At 40.5% G+C, this 18548-nt stretch overlaps 1 protein-coding gene across 2 annotated transcripts in view; it reads left to right on the top strand.

The window, feature by feature from the left end:
- Positions 1-5368: 5368 nt before the first annotated feature.
- The window catches only part of PPARGC1A (PPARG coactivator 1 alpha), a 98447-nt gene continuing 85267 nt past the window's right edge, over positions 5369-18548 (top strand). For both annotated transcript variants that reach the window (XM_039246054.1, XM_039246055.1), the window contains exons 1-2: positions 5369-5448; positions 10398-10577. In XM_039246054.1, coding sequence (XP_039101985.1) covers positions 5401-5448; positions 10398-10577 — 228 coding nt within the window. In that variant the 5' untranslated portion in view covers positions 5369-5400. The remainder of the gene's footprint in view (positions 5449-10397; positions 10578-18548) is intronic.

The following is an 18548-nucleotide window of genomic DNA, read 5'->3' on the forward strand; positions in this document are numbered from 1 at the left end:
TAGGAATTTATTCCTTTTCTGTCTCCACACATTTTCAGGCTATATATTAGCTCTGCTAGAATTAAATTCAAATATCAAAGCACTGGAAAAATCTACAACAGAAACAAAAGCAAAATCACCAAACCTTTCCAAGACTTGTCTGATAGAGTTAAAGAAAGAGAAGGGAGAGAGAGAGAGAGAGAAGAAAGAAAGAAAGAAAGAAAGAAAGAAAGAAAGAAAGAAAGAAAGAAAGAAAGAAAGAAAGAAAGAAAGAAAGAAAGAGAGAAAGAAGAAAGAAAGAAAGAAGAGAAAAGGAAAGAAAAGAAGGAACGGAAGAAAGGAAAAGAAAAAGAAAAAAAAAAGACTTCATCTATGTCATTCTTCCACTTTGAGACTAATTGAAAACTACAGTTTACTTCCCTAAAATCAAGAAAAGTTAAGCTCATTAGGACCCAAGCTCTAGAAAAAAGTACCAGACCAAAGTATTTGACTAACATTTTTTTTTCAATTTAATAATTCATGTACCTCAGTTTTCTTGGGTCCTTGACTAAGTTCCTTAGGGAATAAAAATATCTTCTTCAGCAAACTATTACATTACTGAAGTTTAGTGGCTCTTTACATTTTTAAATTGTACCAAATTTAATAAAATACAATATGCTTTACTTTCAATTTCAGTGAAAAAATATTGCTAAATAATGCTATGGGGTATTTCCTGTTTATATGATCAATAACTCACTGCATTATAGATGAATTAACTTGAAATAATTAAGGTAAATAAAAATGTTTGTAGATGCACAAAAATGCAGAATTAAATATCAGGCAAAAGCAGATTTTAACCATCCTTTTATCATCTCTTATCTTCAGACCTAATAACCATACTTTTTGCTTTATGTTTAGATTAGTCCAATTGAGTGACTACAGGTCAAATTAATTTTCACGGTTTGGTTTTTTTTTTGTTTTTTGTTTTTTTTTTTTTTGGCTTTAACGTGAAAAACGGCAAGAACAGATTCTGAGGTCTGTGTTAAAATATACAGGCTGACTCAGTTGCACAGAGCTGTTCTGCAGAAGGTTTTATTGGGGATAAAAGATGTGTTGCCAAGGTTGTCTATCGCCTTCAGTTTATTTGAAAAAAAAAACAAATGAATTCAAGGAGGCATTAAGCTGTGCAGCGACTTTCTTCAGTTTGTTTCCCCAAAGGTGCTTTGTTCACGTTGACATCCTCATGGCAGATTTGAACAAAATAAGATTTGATTTGAGAGTGTTTATAGGCTAGAGGTGTTTGATATAGCCTGTCTGCCACCAACTTTGGTGCCCTGCATGGCCCCAGCTTCAAACATGTCCCAGAGGCTCAGAGCATGTGCTCAGAAACCGACATGGGGTATCAGAATCAATTAGCCCCTCTAGGAATTAAAAGCAAGCAATTGAATGCCTGTTAGCAATGATTAACTTTAAAAATATTAGCAATTCTGGGCAGATCCCTTTCCTTTCTGGAAGAATGCTCGAGGCAGGCAGCATTCCCAGGAATGTTGGTTTCCAGCTATGTAGACACTCTTGTGGATACAAAGTTGCCCCCTGGGTCTTTGCTGGTGCTTTTGACTTGGGAATGAATATTACTCTTATGTATGAAACTCCAGTTCTTCCTAGAAGGGTTTTCAGAGATCTCTATGCCATTTTCAGCTGCTATCTAAACCCTTGCATTCTTTCTTTTTAAATTTTTTCTCAGTTATAAAATGAGCATACAGATAATATTTATTGAGTAGTTTTGAGGGCCATAATTGATTGAAAAATGCTATATAAAATGCTGATCTTAATGTCAAGCTCGTATAAGCCCTGCTATATATGTTTTCTTTTCCAAGTTTCCTTATAAGTTTCAGCCTTTAATTTGTCCTTATATGTCTATTTAAGTTTATAAAAAAACAAAGGGGCAAAGATATTTTACACTGGTGCTCTTTACTTCTGAGTTCTCACCTATATGCAATAATGATATTAAAACAAATTATCTTTACTGTTGTCTACCTGGGAATTTGAGTTTGATTGTGTTTATTTTTTAAGCGGCAATTGTCTGAAACAGAGAGGGTGGGAAAAGCCTATAGTTTGGGGCAGTGGTGGGGAAACGTTACGTACTTTGTCAAATATTTTGGTTATGGAATGGAATTATCATCTCGAAGGTTTATTTTCTCTCTTGTTATCAACTGAGGCCAGATCGCTTGCTTTCACTAATGTCCAAGTCTTGGGAAACGTTAACAGAGCTAGTGAGGGGAGAAATTCCATTGGGGTGGAATCTAGGCTCTGTGAAGATATGGAACATTATGGGCACTCAACGGATGTTAATAAATACCTCTTTCTATTGTTGTGACAAAGTGGGGTTGATTTGGGTGTGAATTGTAATGGTTAGTGGAAGGACCTTGTACCTAAAAAGGGTGTGTTTTAAGGAGAAGAGGAATCTGGGTATTGAGCAAAGTTGCATTGTTTTATCATACCAAATTATGTTTTATTTTCAAGGGCTGTCATCCCCTAAAATTGTCAGCTCCCTTGTGTCCATGTCCTATGCCTTCTCGGCAGTCTTGACAATACGTTGCTGTGGACACAGACAGATTTCAATAGATCCTTGTTGATTGAAACCAAACATTTGGAAATCTTAGAGGCAGAGTTGATGAAGTATGAGGAGGGTCGCAGGGAGAGAGGAAGAGAAAAACAGTCAAGGCAGAGAGAGAATGAAATATAAAACTGCCTGGGAAGCCAGAAAAGAACAAAGTTGGTGGGCAACTAACAATTTATGTTCTCCTGAGAAAAGAAAAAAACTGGACACAAGAGAATTTTTAAAATCTGAAGAGCTAATTAACCAAATTATAAGACCTCTAAAATATCCCTCTCATTAGAGTTGTAATTTTGAGACTTAAAAAAAAAATAGGGGAAGTTCTTATTTGTCCCAAGAATCTATTTAAATTTGGAATTGTACAGTAATAGAAATTTTAGGGGGGAAATGCAGTGTGCTGTAGCTTATAAATCATGTCAATATTTTGACTCCTAACTAACCCTCATTTTGATGGTGAAGGGAAGAAAAAATGTGTATAAAGCCATCTGTGGTTTCAGTGAATGGGCTGATTTGATAAAGAAAAAGTGGAATTAGGTGGTAAGTAGACAAATAAGAAAACCCCAACAGCACAACGTGGGCAGGTTAAAATATCAAAAATAATCATACAAAATGTCCTAGTGTAAAGAATTTCTTTAAAATATGTGAACAGAATTTTAAATATATATATACTTATAAATATATATATATAATGGATGCCTAAACTTTGATGAACACAGTTAAAAGTATCAGAGAAAAATCACCACAGGGATCACCTGATAATAATTAGTAAACATCAACTCTTCTTGGTCAAGTGACCAATATTATTTCACAGTTGACTGTGTTGAGGGTAGAGCCAGTGACCTTTGCCCTGAATTTTAATAATTTACTGTAGTTTTACATTAAATCAGAATATAATTGGGAAGAAAATTAGTGTTTCTTTGTGGGGAGTGCAGAGTAATGCCACTAATTGCATGTATAAAAGCCTTCCCGAGGTTGTATTTTCCTGTTCTTTCTTGATTTAGAAAATTAAAACTGCAGTGATTTTCCGCTATTTGTAAGAAGGAAAATGTGCCGGTGAAATGTACTCAGCTAACTTAAAATGTCAAAGCTCTGGGCCATCTATTTATGTCCAGTAATGACAAACTGTCAATTTCATCCCATTTTTCGGGAATTTACTGGCAACTTGTTGCAGATCTCAGAGTAGAAAAATACCTTATAACATGTGTGGTCTGAGAGAAGAAACAGTTTGATTTTTGTTTGATTTTTCTTCCTTTCACCTTTAATATCAGTGCAACTTTACAGTTAAAATGTGCCAGAACAAAACCCCACTCTTTTTTTTTCCTTTAGAAAGAGATGGACAAGAGAGAACACAATAAATTAACCTTAGTAGAACAGGAGATTAAATTAATAGTGCTTTAAAATTATTTTTAGATTCCGGGGGGATTTTTTTTCCCAGAGAAGTTATTATCAAGTAAAAGAATTGAACTGATTTTAAAAATATATTGGGTTTAAAATTATATTAAAAATATATGTATTCACAAAATTATATACACGTGTATGTCTCCCTAGAACTTGGAAGGGTTAAATCAGACCACTGTCGTGTTATGGGAAGTGTTTCTCGGCGGATATCAAGTGCCTTGAGTTTGTTATGTATTCAGTATGTATGTCATCATAAAACAGTGCACCTGCATTAGCCTTCATTGTCTCAGGGTAGAAGCTGAAAAAAAAATTAAAAACTCAAGAAATGAATATTTCTGCTAACAGCGTGTCAGTATTTTTCCCTTACTCCACGGACATTCTTGGTCTCAAAAGCAAACTGCAAAACACAGGCACTTGGGTTGGAATCCAGTGTTTATTGAAAAAGGCACCCTAAGGCAGCTGGGGTGGAAATGGTACATGTATGAAAAAAAAGGCAGCCGGGAAACTCAGCTGATCTGAGCACAGCGGCAGCAACTGTATTTACTAACACTTGTTTTCTGGGAGCCTATGAGAGAAATGGAAATAATTAGAAAGGACCTGAAAGGGTGGTATTTTGTTCCTTGTTCTCCTTATAAGGAGCAAAGCAAATTGCAGTAACACTTTGGGAGCTGGTATTCCCTACTGCCACGGGGACAGCAGATTCCTGGGTAGAGGAGTTTGTTTATACCTTAACAAATACAGACTTGTTGATTAAACAAGCAAAAAAAAAAAAAAAAAAAATGCCTGCCCCATTCTCTGCTTTCGAACACTTCCCCCAATAAGAAAATGTCTCATACAAATGCATCATGTGATAAGCCCTTGCTTTAGTCCCAAACCGAGCTGGAGTCCCCACTGGAGGGCTTAGTATTTGAATCCTTGGGGAGTCCACATTTTAGCTAAGAGTCCGGTTACTCTGTCATGAAACAGGGAGCTTTGCCACTTGCTTGTTTTGGAAGGAAAATAAATTAAAACAAGATTGCAGGGGATTTTAGTTATTAGATGGCCAGGACTCCTTTTAGAGTCTGTGGCATTCAAAGCTGGCTTTAATCACAGCATGATGCTTGAAGCCTCCAAAAGTCCAAGTGTTTCCTTTCTTTCTTTCTTCTTTCGTTTTTTTTTTTTTTTTTTTAAACGTTACTTCACTGAGGCAGAAGGCTGCCTTTGAGTGACGTCACGAATTTGAGCAGCAAGCTGCACAGGAGAAGGGAGGCTGGGTGAGTGACAGCCCAGCCTACTTTTTAATAGCTTTGTCATGTGACTGGGGACTGTAGTAAGACAGGTGCCTTCAGTTCACTCTCAGTAAGGGGCTGGTTGCCTGCATGAGTGTGTGCTCTGTGTCACTGTGGATTGGAGTTGAAAAAGCTTGACTGGCGTCATTCAGGAGCTGGATGGCGTGGGACATGTGCAACCAGGACTCTGTATGGAGTGACATCGAGGTGAGCTGGGGCTGGGCTCGGCACTGCAGCCGGGACCGAAGCTTCCCTCCCGATGCAATTATTCCTGTAAGGGGGGAAGGGCTTGGACAAGGCGAGGAGGCAGGAAAGTATCCCGAGCAGAAGCTTTTGGAAGGGAATCTCAATCTTATCTTAACTCCAATAAGTTTGCTATTTTAAGGTGGCTCTGAGATGCCTTGAGCAAATCAAAGCTTAGCTGCTGTCACCCATATCTGTTGCAGTTGGAAACTCTTTCCATGTGCCTTTGGCTCTGTTTCTACTCATATGCAATATTTATGCTCGAAGATATTGATATGAATCAGAAGCTGAAGTCTTTCCAGTGGTGTTTAGTGGCCTGGTTGGAAAAATGCCATTTCTATTTATAATAAGATGAAGATAAAAATATTAAAATGGATGTGCTCAAATATAGTCAGTTTTGACTCTAGTCCGGGTTCCCCCCCCACCCCCCACCCCCTGTTCATCAGAGAACTCACAAAATCCTAAATAATCCTGCTAGGCTATTTTAGATTGCTTTCCCCACAGCACACAAAACAACAGAGCTGATCCCTTTAAAACACCTATATGTGGTTGAAAGATTTGGTCAGCAAATAAAAAAAATATATATACATGCCTTACGCTGCAAGGTTTTCCATTAGCGTCGGTGGCAGGGAAGCCAATGGTTAAATCTCTCTGTACCACGGAGAGCTGCCTGAAGCCGGAGAGAGGAGTTTATGCAGGGCTGTGTGTGGGGCTGTTCGCTGCTTGTGTAAAAATAGACGGCAATACATCAATTCCACAGTCTCTGCTGGCCACAATTCATACACGGGGAGAAAAGAAAGCCGTTTCCTCATAATCTCTGGAGCCTACAGTGACTAACGGGGGGGACGGAGGACCGTGGCATGTTTGCATTCAACACAATGGAATGTTCTCGGAAAGTTAGGGCAACTTGGGAAAGAAGCAAAACTTTCTGTGGACTGCAACGAGATGGAGCCCAATTGCGTTGCACGGGAGATGAGAGCAGCTAACAATGACTCCCGCAGAGGACTGCTAGGGCTCCCTCTGGGTAGCCGGGGCCACGTAGGGTGAGGGGGAGGACCGAGAGCCACACGTGATTTGATTAAATAAGATGTCCATGTGGTGCGGCGATACACATCTAAAGTGAAAATAATTTGGCCGGGGCCGTCTGCGAATGCATTTCTCCGATCTAGCCAGGCATGCCCTGACTCCTTAACTCTTTCCTGGGTTTGCACATGTTGGCTCCGGTTGCCCTCTCCTGCCTTGGCAGATGGTTCTTGCGGATCCTGATTGTCCTTATCTTGTTGTGATTTCTCGGTAAGGTGGGCTAGAGATGGCTAATTCCTATGTCCCGTCGCTCTAAGTCAGGGCTCTAAGTGGCTTCAAAGTCCTAATTGTCTCGGGGTAGCCGGAGCGCCCTGTGGCTGGTTGTCTGGCTGGCAGTGTGGGTCTCAGCGGCTGTAGTTTCATTTTTCCATCATGTCTTCTTCTGGATGCTGAGAGTTGATCTGGGAATATGGAGAATTTCTTTTAATCACTGGAATTCCTGTAGTCATTTTCGAGTCAGCCTCAGCGCCATTTAGAACGGTGGCCCTTTTATGTTTTTCTGAAGGAGGTGAGTTCCCGGGCTCGGTGTCCAGCCGTGGATTGAGTTGTCGGCTGAGACTGGCCAGTCGCCTCTCTGTTGCACTGGAGCAGCGAGCTGCGAGGAGCTGTGCCTTGGCGGCTACAGCTCTGGGAATCACCTCGGCCAGTCTAACATATTACGAGCAGCAGGTAGCATGGGCAGCTTTCATTTTTTGAATCATGAATGTTTGCTGTCATCCTAAAACGTATTATGCCCTTTTGCACATAATGACGGGACAGCACAGTGGTTAATAAAGGCCTATATCACTGTAGCTACTCCGAGTCCCAAGTGTTTTACAGTTTAATGAAGCTGATGTACAATAAGGTTACCAAGATTGATAGAGACAATTCACATGACATAGCCGCCACTAAGACTGTCATTCTTTACTGCACGACCCACCCCCCCCCCGCCCCATCCACAGCCCTATTCCCTTTTCCCTGTTCTCACTAAATTTTTTTCTAAGAAGTAAGAATTCTTTTTTCATTAATATAATTAATGTGGCCAAGTCCACTCTTTCTTCTCTCTCTCTTTAAAATTTACCATCAATGGCACAAAAACCTCCAAAAGGTTAATGGAGAATTATACTTAATTATGATGATTCATTATCATCAGTGCAGTTAAGCTAATTTATTGTCTGCTCCTTAACTAAGAGAAAAGTCTGTTGGGGTGAAAAAACGCACAATAATTAGCCTTTTGTGTTTAGTGACTGCTTTATCCTCTTAAATCTTATTATAAAATTAAGGCTACGGTTGTGAAATAGCTGTCATAGTTGGAAAGAGGCGGTAGGATGTAACTGCGAGAAAGCACACCTGTTACAGATGTATAGGGAAGCCGTAAATACCAGCATGTCAGATGAGGACAGTTACAGGGCTCGGACTGTTAAGTCTGGCATCATCCAAAGGCCAAATATAAATTAATAACAGGAACACCTGCTGCCACTAATGTGTTTTAGATTATCGGGATAATGCCACATTCAGAAACACTGATTTTATTAGCATGTCAACATGGGCAAGAGCACACGCACCTTTTCAGCCATAACATAGGAGCAAAGCTGAGCCAGAAAGAGAAGAAGAGGAAAGGAATGTGTGAGTGACAGCAGAGAAAAATGCCAGAACTGATCTGGTCTTTTGACTGGTTTTCAGAAGTTCCTTAAAAATGCACATACCTGCAAGGGCGAAGGCTTTGGAACAAGCCATGCCTGGAGTCGGAAGTTTTAGAGAGAGAAGGCAAGAAGTTGTTCACCACTCTGTAGGACACGCCAGCATTCCAGAGCACAGTTTCTAAGTTATGTTCTCCACGACAGGCACTGAAGCCAGATGTAAAGCCCTTGTGTTTTCCACCTTCATTTTCCTTTTTGTTGCTGTTTTTGTTGTTTATGCTTTTTTGTTTAAGGGCTCTCCCTCAATGAAATCCTTGTGAGTTTTGTGCCACTGAAAAAGTGATCCCCTTGTATCTGAACTGATCGTGTTGTGGAAGAGTTAACACGGTGTGTCTGTACTTGGGGGATAAGCAGTGCGGGCTAGCATCGGGACTGGGAAGTGTTACACCCATAACAAAATGCAAACATGGTCCCAGGACAAAATCTTCTCCGCAGCCCAGCCTCCGCTTACTTATAAACCTAGTCAAGTACACCGATCTGCAACTTTGGGCTAACTCGGATAATAAAAATGGAATGACCAATAAAATGATAAGGAAAGAGTTCAGATGGAGAGGATTGCCCTTTCTTTTTGCATTACCTTTGTGCCTGCAGTTTGGGGTCTCACTGGGGCCCAGTGGTCTTAGGGAAGAATCACAGTCATCTTCAGGCTGCTCCCAGCCTCCCCTTACCAGCTGCTCACTCCATTACACAGTACCTACTTCTCAGCGTGGTGCTTATGATCGTGCGGCTGCATATGACCCGTGTAATGTAGCCTGCCAGGGATGACAGGGGTGCTCGAGGTAGAAAAAAAAATCTGCATAAAACTTATTTTATTCAAAACCTAAATGTCAAGCAGGATCTTGAGCTTCAGGCCCAACTGCTGCCCGGATTTGAACAACGCCACAGCATCTCTCCTGACCTGGAAAGTTAGGGCCATGAGGGTGCCACTTCAGAGTGCGTGCCTGCTCTGATGTAGACACCTTGACTTCCATGTGGATTAAGTCCTTCTGGCTCTGGTATCACCAGAGCCCTGCAGTCGGAAACTTCTGCAGGGTTCTTCACAGTATGCCGTGAGGAAATTAGCAGTCAGATTGCTGATTTGATGTCAGAAGACCACCTCTTTGATAAGGTGGGCCACTTCTTTCAAAAAGCCACAGTGTAGGACAATTAAAAGGCCACCTACTCCATGCAAGGGAGTAAAAGACTATTCCAATCTGAAATAGCCTTGCTGACAAACGGCCCAGTCATAGTATGGTCTGTTTTAAACCTCTCACTATATTGAAATCATTGACAAACTCTGAAGAATAGTTCTTTTGAATTCACTCAGAGCATAGGTTAGGAATGCATAAATGATGTAAAAACAAAAAATGGTTGTGGAGCACTATCATGGTTTTTTCTTTCTAGATGTCAAGTGATCCCAGTCATACAACTCTCCCCACTTGACTTATAAGTTAAACCTTGTAAAAGATGTAAAGATCATATAGAAAAACTATGACTTTTGTCCTTATCTCAAGGAACTTGCTTTTGACCTGTTCAAGATGAAGTGCTGTGGCTCATGAAAAGTCAAGTTACAAGATTTAAGTAATAATTCAAGAGAACCATAGACAAGTTAAAGGACTTGCATCATTAGTTGCTAAATGAATTATGTGGATTATAATGGTTAAAATGAGTGTGAATGGAGAAAGTTTTCCTAGTAGAGTTCTTATGCTTTTATTTTTCATTTAACAATTGCTTATTTTGTTTCCATTATGTGTGATAATGATTCCAAGGTAAAATCAAATTTGTATGCTTCCCTCAAAGAGATTATACTCTTAGGGTAGAGTAAAATTTTGCCCAGAGGTAACTGGAAAACAAGTTGAAGCTCATTCGGTGCTAACCATCAAAAAGTTGATTTCTAACTGGAAGAATCAGAGAAGACTTCACAGAAACATGGCCTTTACCATGACTTTGGAGGTAGAAATTTGGATGGAATGGATCAGGCAAAGTATTCTTTGAGAGCAAAGTCAGTAAAGGAATTTAGGATTTTTTTTTTATTTCCTGGTGGTTAAAACCCTGGAAACCAGCTTTGGTGGTGTGGTTGAATTAACCAGGCTTAATTCCTATCACATGCTATTGCAGTTTAATAAATTCCTGCAGTTAATGAAAGCTTTTTTTCCCCCCTGCCTCCTGCAGTGTGCTGCTCTGGTTGGTGAAGACCAGCCTCTTTGCCCAGATCTTCCTGAACTTGACCTTTCTGAACTAGACGTGAACGACTTGGATACAGACAGCTTTCTGGGTGGACTCAAGTGGTGCAGTGACCAATCAGAAATAATATCCAATCAGTACAACAATGAGCCTTCAAACATATTTGAGGTAAGGGCATCCCTTGGCGAAAATTAACTTCTCATTGAACTTGACTTGAGCCATAATATCATTATTGGCCTGAAAGCATAATGGCTTCTTACTTTGCTGTCATCAAAAGACTTCTTATCACAGGTAGGCCCTTCCTATTTTATGGAAAAACAGTGTTAAAATAAGTGGATTTGTTGTTGTTGTTGTTTTGAGAACTGGGGGGCTAAGGGCCCCTAACAGAGTGCGTTACCCTGTGTTGAAATACTAAGGGGTTGTGAAAGCTTTAGTGACAAAGAAGAACAAAAGTCTAAACCTGTTTGTTCCTGTCTGTTTCCCACAGAAAAGTGCCTGATGTAAATTAATGTGAAATGTAAAAGAATGCATTTTTTTTATCCATGAGATTAGACATCTACCTTTATTTGTCTCACAAAGTTAGTGGGTAGTTTCATTATCGTTATTTTTTGATCATACCTCTGATTTCTCTACAGTATAGAAATGTCTAGGCCCAACTATTCTAATATTTACTTACAAATTAGTAAAAATTCGCTTACCTTTCAACAGGGAAAATTACCTCGCAGCCTCCAGACTCTTATTATAAGCCTACCCTATAATAAGGAATGTTAATCTACTCCTATTAAAGTGTTACTTTGAAAAAAAGAAGTTCTTTCTTACAAGATCAGCACTCATTTACTTAAGAAGAAATGGTTTCTTGTAGGGACAAACATTGAGCAGTCGGGCAAATGATTTGAATAAAGATTGTCAAGCCAACTAGCTTTCAATATCACAACTACCAGCACTGCCATCATCGTCTAACATCTTCTCCCTGACATGTGCCAGGCTCCATGTAAAGTACTTTAAATGTCTTTTTTATCCCACCAGCAGAAACATTCTTAAACTTCAATGTATTTGGTTGAAATCTCAAGTCATTAAGAAAGCCAATTTTACAATATTTATTGAGTTTTTCCAGCACCCAGCACATAAAAAGCACTGAATAAATGTTTATTGAGTCATTAAGAAAACCAATTTTACAATATTTACTGAGTTTTTTCAGCACCCAGCACACAGAAGGTGTTGAATAAATGTGGGTTGACGAATAAGTGTTGACTGTAGTAATGTTAAAAACAGTAAGAGCAATGACAACAATGGCCAAGTTTTTGAAATCTCTGTGCTGTATATGTGTCATCTCACATATCCCTCAAAGCAACCTATTATTTAGGTACCATTAGTGTCGTTCCCATTTTCCATAGGCAGACACCGAGTCTCAGAGAGGTGAAGCGATTCTCCCGAAATCACACAGCTGACAAATAAAGACCAGGGATTTCAACCCCAAATTGATCTGACTTCCAAGACCGTATCACTGATAAAAATAGAGTACCAGTGAGATTGGGTGACAACCATCCTTTACAAAGACATATCAAGCTGCTGCTTTACTGAATATATTTAAAAATAGAACAGACTCGTTCCTTTCAGTGTCGGTTGACATGAAAGCAGGGATAGCTGGGGAGCCGAGGTGCCTGTGGGTTCTGTCCACAGCTGAGAGTTTCTAGTATGTCTGAACAGAGTCTTGGAAGAGGACTCAAGGTGGGGGAGTGAGGGCTGGGGAGAAAAGGCACTGAACGTCTGCGGTTAGTTACAGTTCCCGGGCTTCTCAGCCGGGTCTTTGAAAGTTCATGTGAGGACTTGGCTGGTTAGAACTGGTAAATTGAACATTCCTCATTCAGTACACTCGTCAGGCGACAGGCCCGTTTTAAGTCATGCTGCATTAAATAAACAGTACTTTAAAAAATGTCCATCTCCGTAGACCTCTTATCTAAAAATCGGTATTCCATTTTGGGCGATTGCCATGCATTTTGTAGGTGATGGCTACAGAATAACTAAAAGGTGGGGGTGGGGGGCATGGCGTGGGAGTCAGTGCCTCCCTGGTGGGCTAGTTTCAAAAAAATCCCTTCCCCATGACCTTGTGTCCCCATATTTCATGTTGTGGCTCCTGCATGAGGTACTTCTCATTTACACCTTGAGGAGACTTGGTTCAGCAACTAGTTATATATAGATGCTTTAATCTCCACGAAGACACCCCTTTTGCTTCTCTGTATAACTTTCTATCACTGATAGGATTGTTTTCAATGCTCCAAAACACAAGGTTCATTTAATTTAATTTCTCATTAGCTCATTTTAAACCAGTGACTCTCAGCCGAAAGCAATTTTGCCCCCCAAGGGACATTTAGCGGTGTCTGGAGATATGTTTGATTTTTAGGACTGAAGGCAAAAAGATGCTCCTGGCATTTCGTGGGTAGAGACCACACACAGCACAGCTTCCCACAACAAGGAACTATTTGGCCCCAGATGATAAGAGTGCTGAGGCTGAGAAACCCTAAAAAAAAAGAAAGTCACTGAAATTCCCTTTTGTAAAATGCTAAAGACGACTGGTCAGCTTTCAGAGAGACAACATAGTTAAGATACAGGATATGAAGGATCAGAAGCTGGGGCACCTGGTGGCTCAGTCGGTTAAGTGCCCAACTTCAGCTCAGGTCACCTTCTCACGGTTTGTGGGTTTGAGCCCCACATCAGGCTCTGTGCTCACAGTGTGAAGCCTGGAGCCTGCTTCAGATTTTGTGTCTCCCCCCCTGCCCCCCTCCCTGCACCTCCCCCCTTCGTGCTCTCTCTCAAAACTAAAATAAACTGGGGCGCCTGGGTGGCTTAGTCGGTTAAGCGTCCGACTTTCACTTAGGTCATGATCTCGCGGTTCGTGGGTTCGGGCCCCGCATCGGGCTCTGTGCTGACTGCCGGCTCAGAGCCTGAAGCCTATTTCAGAGTCTGTGTCTCCCTCTCTCTCTGACCCTCCCCTGTTCACGCTGTCTCTCTCTCCCTCTCCTAGAAATAAATTAAAAAAAAAAAAACTAAAATAAACATTCAAAAAATATGTAAAAAAAATCAGAAGCCATATAAAATTAGGGAGATGCCCAGAGCCTTGGGACTGGGATGTCAGGAATTCTCTTAGCAACAGCAGAAGTGACCATTTAGATAACTGTAACAGTTTTCTCTGATGTCACAAAACTCATTCTTCTTTGTCTGTGCAAAGGGTAAGGCCATATGTGGCAATACTGTGACACACGGCCGCAGCTTCCTGAACATTTGCATACAGCCAGAATGCCTCTACTCTTTGCCCTCTAGCGTTAAACTCAGACATCTTTTCTATAACAGGAAAGAAAAAAAGTGTGTGTGGAGCATAGGTGGAATTCAAAAATTTTGTCTTCCCCTGTGAGGAAGGTCCACACGCAACACAGTAACCCTTGAAGGGCCCCAGCTTTGTGAAGTTTACTGCATCTCCCTGAAGCCCTTCCCAGGGCCTGTGCCTTTAAGCCTCTCCCCGCGGACTTTACCCGTGTTCACCTTCTTCCACTTCTCAAAGCCCTGCCTCATCACATTTGTGAAGTCCTTGTACTTGAGCAAACCAAACAGTCCAGGTTTCCGCCACCCCTGATCTACCAATAACAAGCATTCTCTACCTCAGATTCCCAGAATAAAATAAGGCACCGAGGAGTGAAACACTTTCCCTGACTCAAGCACCACATGGATAACACCCCTGGAAACTGGCCACAGGGTTTCTGAATTCTAATCAAAGCAGAAAGCGAAGGGGTATTTAGAGATACAGATAGGACACGGGTCGTTTACAGATAGTATACCACAATGTCCAAACCTCACGAGTAAATAGAAATTCCTTTCTTTGGCCTCTTTCGTACATTTGACTCTAAGTTTAATTTTTGTCTGACTTGAGAAGAAAAGAAGAATGTCATTGAATGTCACAGTTTGGGAAAGAGTGAATTCCCCCGTGAGAGCAAGCAGTGCCAACACGCAGTTGTCCCCGTCGATTGAGAAATTGGACACACCGGCAGCTGTCTCTGCTTGTACAACCTATGTTGGAGGTGTAAATGCAGGTGATCAGGTATTATTCAGAAGCTACTTAGAAAAAAACAGGACGCAGGCTTTTAGAGGTGCAGCCTCCTGTGAATCTAATCCATGTGTCAGGAAAACAGGATGCTAACTCTGGATCAGTTGGCAGCAAGATTTATGTTTCAGAATATTGCAACATAACTTCCTTCCCTCTCTTGCCTTTGTGCATTGTTTGAAGGAGGAGAATAAAGGAGTACTTTTACAGCATGGCAGTGTGTAAGGATGGGTGGCACGGGATTGGTTTAAGTAGCACGTTGGTCCTCCTGGGTCAATGTGAGCCACCTTGTCCCTTCTTTTTTTGAACATCTGCTTTCGATGCCTCCTTGATGCAACTGAACGAGCATCTTTCATTCATTTGTCTCTTCCCTCTGCATGCAGCTACTTAGAGTTCTTTACAACATGGCAAGTGAGAATGTAGTTGTCTCTAGGTCGTTACTCATAATATGTTCTGAGGCCTGCCTTTGCGAATGGGCGGAGGAGGGCTCACAGCTGCAGCCAGCATTCATGTCAGGTGATTATGGGGACTCTGGGTAAGGTCTGATACTGTGAACTTTTGTGGGAGTCAGAGTGGGGGTAGTTTCCTGTTATCTGTTCCTAAGGTGTCCTATCATGCTAATAAGGGAATTATGATTGGAAGCTTTCAAGAACACTTACTTATTCTGGTGAGAATGTAAATGATTTTGTATTTCTCCTTGTGACTTTCAGTTGTGTTCTCATTTTTTTCTCTAAAATGGGTGTATACTATGTACTTATCAAAGAGTTAAAAAATTGGCTATTCAAGTGATTATGAATATTTTGGGAGCAAGGGCCTTGCTTGTCTTGTTCCCTGAAGTTTTTCTAGATGTTTTGTTAGAAAACATCAGAAAGGAAGTGCTCAGAAATATTTGCAACATAATGAATGAATGGACCATCATGTATTTATTTATTGATGATGTGAATTGTATTAGGTAATGTGAAGATTACATATAAAGCAGAAAGGATCTATTTCCTAAAGAGCCTTAAGCCTAATTTCGTAGGTAAAATGAAGAAATGTGAAACAATTAAGCAAACAATGAAAGACTACGTACACATATGTATGTATACATGTATATGTTTATAGATTAGCAATTAAATAAGGTAAGACTATATATTCATGTATATGTGTAAATATATATTTAAATACATGGGGTTACATATTATATTAGTAAATTATATATGTTATATATGTGCGTATACGTGTGTGTGTGTGTGTGTGTCCTAGCTAAGGAGAGAAGCTGAAAGAATAACATCACCAAGGCTAATAAGAGAATAAGAGTGAAGTGTTTTTGTGCAGGGGGTATAAAAGTGAGGCGCTGGATTCCCCCAAAGTAAAATATACACTGATGGGAACATAAGAGTGGGAGAAGTAGGCTTGGATTTAGGCTGGGTACAGAATTATGGCAGTCCATGAGAACCTAGTTGGGAGTGTTTAGAGTTTACATAGTAGGGATTGGGGTGCGAGTGAAGATTTCTAGCAGGAGAGCCCTATAATGGAGATGCTATATAAGGGTGTTCATTCTGGTAGTTGTAAGAGCTGTGGATGAGCAGAAAGTAGAAGAAATCGGACAGCCAGCCCTGCTGCATTTCAAACCCCATGCAGTGCAGGTGCAGGGAAGGGACAAGGTGACAGCAGAGGGGATAGTGTCCAGGGAACAAAGACTTGAAGCACCTTGAAGGAAAATTCCATCAGCCCTGATGAATGTGAGTTATAGGCTAGAGAGGGAGGTGGCAAAGAATGCGAACTCAAAACTATTCCGAAGAGACCCAGAACTTCACGGATATCGTCCTGGTTACGCTTCTACTCACCTTTAGGAGCCGAAGTAGTTTCTTAAGACTTGTGAGTCATTTTACAAAGGGGCTCTCCATCTCTCTGCTGCCTCGGGATAGAACATATTTAACCCAATCCACAAATTTACGTGGTGTCTGCTTTTTTTCACTTGTCTCCTTGGAGGAAATTCTGCAGCCTTCCATGGTAATGAATTCCTGCTCCTGACTGTGCCTGTGGTCAGACAGACTTTTCTATGAATGGCAAACCTCTTGGAATTTTAACAAAACAACAGAGAAAAAAATATGCGTCAAAGCAACCTCACCTTAATTTAATCATCAGGAGAATAAATTTCCCTTTGTTATTTGGAGACGCTGAATTAGTTTACAATAATCACTTCTTTGAGATTTCTGGGATTTCCCATTTGCAATCAATAAATGTTTGTCATTTGAATGAAATTTACAGCCCCCAACCAGATTTTTGCCACGCTTGGCAATGACACTTAACGGAGAACATCAACTTCAAGGAAGAAAATAATAGCCGTTTAAGTGGGGAGATAATTGGCTGTAACATAAGAACATTGAAAAATGTTGAAATTCATGGAGACTTATGGAGTATTTAAAAAATTTATGTTGTACTTATCTTTGCCTTTGTAATCTACCACAAAATTCCAAATTCTGGGTATAAATCAGTTAGATGTTCATCTTGGAGAGTCACAAATCAGGAAGCAACAATCTGACCCAGCCTGTGTGCTACTTTATTTTCGAACTCTACTGTCGGCTTATCTTGAGGGAGACTAAAGAGTGTGTGTGTGTGTGTGTGTGTGTGTGTGTGTGTGTTCATCTACACACCTTGGTTAAAGACTATTTTAGACTTCTTGCCTTGATAACATCTGCCTTATCTTGGGAACATCTGGTTTATCACCCTATTTCCTCCCTGCCATTATGCTGACCATTGGAAAAATAAGGCTCAGGAGTTCTGACCCACACGGCTATGTCTACTGGCATCACCTCCCACTAATAAATAGTAAGTCGCTCGCAGGTGCTGGTTACATGGCCATCTTTCACCATCACGAACTCTCCTGGTAGCTGCTTTTGTTAATGTAAGTTGGGGTTACAGGGGATGAGGTCGGCTGCTGTTTTTCATGGAAGTCAATCCAGTCCTTAGCCATTTGCAATTTGGAAAGTGAGAATCTATATGTTTAATTGGGCACAATGATTGTGGAATGTACCATTTTGTGTTTTTTTGAGTAGAGACCAATTATTTCACGCCGGATACTCTAGGTGTTCTCAGATGTGGGTGAGCCATTTTATGGGCATAGCTTAGGTGTACCCCATCGTCTGGATTCATTTAAGTGGATCATTTAGCAAAAAATGACTCTTAACTAAAAATGACTCTGCCTAGGCTTCTTTGGAGCCCGAAAAGTGGAGACCCACATTCACAAGGAGGTAAACCTAGAGAGGAATCAGGAAAAAGTGGCTCATTGCCTCTTGGATTTACTTGAAAGATATTAAGTGTAGGTTAAAGTAATCAAGATTCAGGATGCTGGATTGGACACACTGTCTATTTGCATAGCTACGGTGTGTGCTTGTATAGTGACCTTACACATATGTTGTGTCTATTTGTCCATGTCCCCCTGTCCTATATGCGATGTCATGGAGACACAACCCAGCAGATGGCTCACGTCTGAATGAGATCAACACACAAGGCAGAATAAAAGATGAACTTTAAAGATCATGTTGTTAAACAGAGAGCCAAATTGTTCTTCTACTGATCCCTACCCCAGACTTCACGTTTTTAACAAGGTTAATTTGTCTATAATTATGTGTCTATTCTTTTAGCAATGAAAACTTTTATTGTGGGTTTTATGAAATGAATTGTCTGTGATGTGAAACAATTTTGTAAGGACCATTTCTCCTTTTTCTCCTCCTCCTTCTTCTTCTACCTGTGAGGTTACTTTCAAGATTGTATGCTCTGAGATATAGTTTTGAAAACAAAGCAGGATACTGTATTGTCCTGTAGCCTGACATAGATGCTGACTTACAAGTAGCTAGCTAGGAGGAGAGCTAGGGAAAGGGGAAGAGAGATAGACAATGAAACACATGCTCTTATTCTTGGCAAGGGCAAAATTTTATGAAGATAAATGGCTTCTTATCCATTACACCATTTGTCCCAAAACAATGATGGGAGATACTTTTGTGCCTTTTCTGTTCCAAAGTGACAGAATAATTTGCATAGTCTGAGATTCTAAACACTAT

The sequence above is a fragment of the Hyaena hyaena genome, unplaced genomic scaffold (genome assembly GCF_003009895.1).
Source record: "Hyaena hyaena isolate Hyena2069 unplaced genomic scaffold, ASM300989v1 scaffold_278, whole genome shotgun sequence".
NCBI classification, from domain to species: domain Eukaryota; kingdom Metazoa; phylum Chordata; class Mammalia; order Carnivora; family Hyaenidae; genus Hyaena; species Hyaena hyaena.